General features: G+C 51.1%; 1 protein-coding gene across 1 annotated transcript in view; it reads right to left on the bottom strand.

Moving 5' to 3' along the window:
- Positions 1–630: 630 nt before the first annotated feature.
- LOC119464285 (transcription factor LBX2) overlaps positions 631–6,000 on the bottom strand; it is a 62,199-nt gene continuing 56,829 nt past the window's right edge. Inside the window, exon 2 of the mRNA XM_037725196.2 lies at positions 631–1,788. Coding sequence (XP_037581124.1) covers positions 1,433–1,788 — 356 coding nt within the window. The 3' untranslated portion in view covers positions 631–1,432. The remainder of the gene's footprint in view (positions 1,789–6,000) is intronic.

Here is a 6,000-nt window from a genome sequence, read left to right as displayed (position 1 = left end):
TCTATTATTGTGTTAAATATCGTTGCACAGAGATACAGCAGGGCAACCAAAAAAGGTCATTGTCATGTTCATGCACTGTGGCAATTTCATTTGGACGCGCCCTTGTTTTGTCCAACCAAGGGAAAACGGTCCGCCATTGCAAGACTGACGATAAGGAGATGCGATTTCTTTTCTCTCGAAAATGGGCGCGAAGCTTTAAGAAATCCGTTTTGTTTTCAATCGCTTGCTTGCCTGCCTAAACATCGAATGTAGAACAAAATGCGATTCTCCGACGAGCTCGTCGCCGCTAAAAACGTGTTAATGCGCTAGTTCAGGCATGGGTGGGAGCGTGTGCTGTGGCTTCCGCCTTTCAAATTTACCAACATAGCGCCACTCCAACTGCCTGAGTACATCCAAACGGCTAACCTTAAGTATGTGCCTCGGTATTTTATAATAAAATACTGATACACCGCGATGTATGCTCCTGCATGACCAATGTAGCAGGACAATGATACGTAGAAACAAATGAAACAAAATAGTATCAAGCCGATAGTTGGCGCAATTTCACCGGAGTAATAGCAGTAGGAGACTCGACCAATGCATTCATAAATAAACTGCCCCCCCCCCCCCTTCCCCCCTTTTCCTACATCTATTTGATAATCTAAGATTGAGCTCCCCAGTCGACGCACCATTATGCACGAGGGATGCCCGACTCCAGCGCGATCATGTTCGCGCTTCTAACGGCGTTCAGTTCTGTGGAACCATTAACTAAATAGCATAAAGGCAAATCCAGAAACTAGGTTTCTCTTCTCTGCGCCAAGAATTCAGTCTTTTACTTTTTAATAGATAACCTGCTGCCAAATTGCATGAAATGGTCATGAGGTACGTAGGAAACAATATGACCATTTTTTGCTTAGGTCCGTAATCAAACTTAAGAATGCAAAATAACAGCTCGTTGTGGAAGGCTCGCCCGTAGCCGGCCAGCGCAATCGTAATGAAAAGTGTACTTCACAGGGAGCTACCTACATGGTAAATAAATACTCTCCTTTCAGGACTTTGTCTGCACGAACTCGGCCACTTCGCAGGCCAGTGTCTCTTACGTATACGAGGAGCGCGAGAGAGTGGCTCCCTCTGCCGTAGATGGCGGCGAAGGAAAGAGGGGAGGCATACACATGGCATTCAGAGAACAGAACACACCAAGCGCACAGTTCGCGGGTTCGCGTGGTGGCTATAGCGTGTGTGTGTGTGTATGTGTTGTGTGCACCTTGTGGCCCGCCGCGAAGAAGCGGGCCATACCACAAGATGGCAAAGCAATGGCGACGGCGGCGTCGCCAACGCACTGTCCGACGAGTTACCCGTAGAAAGGCTGTCTCTGCACATGGAACCCATAGAAGGTATCGACAGTTCTTGTGAGAACTTTTTTGGACTTTCCGAGAAGACCGTGGCACTGGGCTCACGGTCCGCTCGCAGCCTTGTGGATGTCCTTCTTGAAACTGCTGAGATCTTGTATGTTATCCAGGAGGGTCTTGTGAATGGTGTGGATCTTGGCAGCATCCATGTCCTTTTTGAGCTCTTCCATGTCCCGTTTGAGTTTCGCGCGCCGGTTCTGGAACCATGTGATCACTTGGGCGTTTGTGAGCCCCAGCGACTGCGCGATCTCGTCCCTATCGGCGGGTGACAGGTATTTCTGGTAGAGGAACCTTTTCTCCAGCTCGAAGATCTGGTGGTTGGTGAACGCCGTTCGCGACTTCCGCTTCTTTTTTACTGGCTGCCGGCCGTTGAAAGACCCGCCGTTCTCCCGAGAGGCATCTGCACAGAAGAAAAAAAGAAAGAAAGACCGTGTGAGCAACATCGCTGGGCGCTTTATTCAAATCACTTTCATTTCTTTCTGCTGAGCTGTACAACAGGTCTAACCTTTCATTTTCAGCAAACCGTTAAAAAACGCCAAGAAAGCATGCATTCACTCGGCCACCGAATTAAACTTCATTATGCGTTTCTAGGCTTGTCTATCAGTAAGGCATGTCTCCTACAGACACATTGAACACATAAGAAAAGGGCCGCATCATGTATCTGCTTTGCAAAAGTTGGACATGTTTCATTCGTATTTGCGCTACATTATTTGCAGATATCAAGTGCCGAAGGCATTGGTTAAGCCGTAAATGTTTGTTCTTTTTTTTTTTCTTAACTCCGCAGTGTTTCCTGCACGCACTAAAAAAACCAAACTGCTTTGTGGAACCTTTTTAAGCCGCAGAAACAGTATAACGTGCGTTATTTCCAGAGTCTTGATAACGTAGCCGTCAAGCAGGTACAATTAATGAAACATTTGCGTGACTATCTCTACATGGACAGTGCAGAAATCACATTACAAAGTGTGCGGCTAATCCCAACCGGATTTCTCGCATAGGTTCGCGTGCCAGTTAATCTCCATGATTTCTTTTTTTTTTTCGTCGAGAAAGGCTTCCGTTTTTTTTTTTTTTTTCTCTCTTTTTGTATCTGACTGTTTTCAGCATAGCTGTACAAGACCTTTGCATGACAGATGAGAGAGAGAAAGAAAGAAAAGAGAAGGCAGGGAGGTTAATCATGTTGCACCTGGTTTGCTATCCTACACTGGGAGAGGAAGAAGCGGGCAGGAAAACAAAAAGAAAAGGGAGAAGGAAATGAAGAACGAGTGATGCGCACGCACACATGCACATAACAGCGTTTACCGCGCAATCAAAGGCTGTCGCAGAGCTCAGTTGAATGTCAGGTGGTATGTACAATAATATATAGGTAGTAAGCGCCGAAAACCTCCGCTGTGCAGCACTTCATTCGTAGAGAAGTTAATCAAGTAGCGCTATGACATTTTCGGCAGCGGCTACTCCAAAGCGGTGAGAAAATTGGGCTTCCCATGCAGTGTCGATGCGCACATGGCGCAACCACCGGCCCGTGGCATCCGATACACTCCGCACAATTGGCAACGGTCCCGAGCTGTGGGGCGCATAAGGGCTGATCCGTAGCAACGTCTTAATGGAGTTCGAGAAAAGTCGAAGGCGTTTGCACCGGCGGAACGGAGGGGGCGACAGGGGGCGGGGTGGCGACCGCACGACACGCGCCATTCAACGTCCTCGCCGCGCTGCCCTATAGACGCCGCTGACAATCGCAGTTTTCGGAAGAAGGCTTGATTTATGACGTGCCCCGGCACGAGGAGCCCCGACGGCGGCACCCCGCCCCGTTCTGGTTCGGGGAGCGCAGTGCGCATCAGCGCTCGATTAGCAGAGCCCTTGTTCATCTCGCGGCGGCTCCGGGCACCGAAAGAGAGCATCTTGCGCGCGAACGCGGCGACAGTCGGCGCTTTTCTTGACCGAGGTGCGATCCCCACACCGGTCGGGCATTGTGTTGCATCCCCGAGCACTGCTGCCGCTGCCGTGTTCGGTGATGTATCGACTTCACGGCTTCGCGGCTCCGTAGTGGGCCTTGCAAGAGAGAGAGACCGGCGTTCAACCTGCAGGGCCGCTCCGAAGCCGCCTCTGCGGTGCTTCCCTTCCGACTTGACGCCTATTCAAAGAGTCCGATTTCCGCACGGCAATTTGCTACACGAGGAGGCGGCCGGCAGAAGAAAAAGGACGAGAGGCGCAGGAGCCGGCGATGACAGCGGGGGACCTCGTCACCTTAACAGCGTTTCTATGAACTCGGCCGGGTCCATCGAGTGTAAGGCGGCAGAATGCGACCCCGCTGCTGCACATCATTCAGTGGATACGGACTGTGACAAATTCACCGCTTTTGAGCGAACCCCGCAACTTGAGTGGCGACCTGTGCAGTTTTCTGGCGACGTGCCTATCGTATAGAGAGCAACTGGATGCACGTCAGGCTGCACGGAGGCCTTCGATTCATAAAGAAGGAAGAGAAAAGGTTAGATCATGCTCCGAACGCTATTGACATCATCTGAGTACTGAAATATTGAAAACACGAGTATGTTCGTATGGAATAATTGTGTCAGGTCTCCTAACTCGCCATTTCCGATAACAAACAAACCAACCTAGCAGCCAAGCTCTATTTCCTTGAACCTTCGCATAAAAGCCGCATTGGCGTTAACCGTTAAAGCGAAAGTCGAGCAAAGGCGTTTGCAGTAGAACGTTAATGCTTTTATAAGTGTTCTTGCACGCTCGTCACGTTTTAAATATGGTTCCCTCCTGTGGAAAAGTGGTCAGAAACGTAGCTTCCCCCAGGTGGTCAGAAACGTAGCTCTGCACTCACGCATGACATTTTGGCTCGAAAATACGCTTCATTTCTTTTTTTTTTTCTCCTAGCATCCTTGCGAGCATCAATGCGCGCAGTTACTATGTTTTCAGCACCCAATCCAACTCGACGTTTCCTATTAATCTCAAGACACATTTAGGCGGTAAGCTCGACCTGCGCGTCTCGTGTTTCTCACTGCTACCACCGTCATGTGTCCGTCTATCCACTGGCGAGGTTGCCTGGTGAGGCCATAAGAATGGTGGGAGGAGGATTAGATGAGATGGCGGGAGAGGGCGGCACGTTCACAAAATGACTCATCCCCTCAGTAGCACATTTTCGCGTGCGCGCGTTAGATTTCTCGCCAGCGCACGCGTCGGCGGGCGCGGCCTGGGATGTGAGACAAGCTGGTGTGGCGCGCAGCGCAGGGAGGATTTCCACCCATTGGAACTAATTATCTCGCCCGACCGCGCTGCCTCGGCCGCGGCTTCTTAGCGTCCTCCCATGCTTGCGAGGCGCATCTACTTTCCGGCCCGGAAACGAGACCTCCCCACGGTGCACACCGTGCGGGCAGCTTGCTGCACGCTGACAAGCGCCGGTCGGGATGACAGCAGCGCAACGCTCCGCTGCGGAGGCAAGGGGCCGCCCGATGCGAGCGGACCTCTATAGAGAGCCTGCGAGGCAGCCGCCGGCACGTAAAGCCGAGGGAATAACGCACACGAGTGGTGTGCGGCCCACCGAGAGGCATGCCAGTGCGCACGGTCTCTGCTATATACTGCTTGTATCGCATGCATAATCGTTTGTTTTGGGCGCACAGGTCAGAATCAATTTCTTTATTTATTTGCTTGTCATAAGAAAAGCCATTCTTCCCGGTTATTCATCTCGAACCTAGCGCAAATCTGTCTACCGCAGTAGCAAACGAGGTGGCGCCGTGTCAACGACCTTGAGAGCATGTGTAAATTGGCCGGTTATACGTTCCAGTCAGCACAATGGCTACACCTGCGCAAATAAAAAGCTACTCTCGTTCGCCGTTTGCATATCTGGAGACGGCGGACATGCACGATATCAACGTATTCCTGTTATGTTGTGCGAAGCGTGGAAACAGAGGTTGAACACATCTTGCTGCCTCGTTGTTGTTGCTTTTGGTCGCGCAGCTCCCAGTACCACCACAAAGATGGCCAAAGCACAACGTTAGCGCACCTTGGCCGCCAATTTGCCAGCGCTGCGGGCTCCCAAGCGAAGTGCTCAAGTTTTTGTTGACTCGCGCCTCATTAGGAGACATGGGCGCTTATACAGCTCCGCCTTGATGAGTAGCCCTCGTTATCCGGCGTCATCGCGGGCGAAAGCATTGTTGACGACTCGAGAGTTGATTATGGTGTCGTGTGTGTCCGACCTGGTGGCTAATGTCCCTTCATTCGAGACGCGAGGTGAGATGACGCCGTATACGCGCCGAGAATAATGACGGGTAATTTGCCGCTTCCACGCTTCGACGTTAGGCCCCATGTTAATCTCCGCGTTTTCTTTTCTTATTTCCTCCGTCTCGAGCGACCAAGGAAAGCAAAGAGCAAGACCGCAATGACGTCGCTGGTGTGCAGCGGAGTGCGTGCAGTCTTCTGCAAGCCTCTCAGTGCTCTCTGGCAGGTCTTCTTTATTATGAAACCTAGTTTCTCAATGTTAACCACGCAGGTGATCGTGTTAGGTGACATTGTGCGGATAGGGCGCGCAGACACGCTGTTATTGGCTTGGCATCTTTTCACGTATACCTAACGCGAACGCGCTTCAAGTGCCCCCCCCCTTTTTTTTTTTTTA

This window comes from Dermacentor silvarum, chromosome 1, assembly GCF_013339745.2.
Source record: "Dermacentor silvarum isolate Dsil-2018 chromosome 1, BIME_Dsil_1.4, whole genome shotgun sequence".
Lineage (NCBI taxonomy): Eukaryota > Metazoa > Arthropoda > Arachnida > Ixodida > Ixodidae > Dermacentor > Dermacentor silvarum.
The sequence above is the reverse complement of the archived record's forward strand: the minus strand, read 5'-3'. Positions and strand labels throughout refer to the sequence as shown.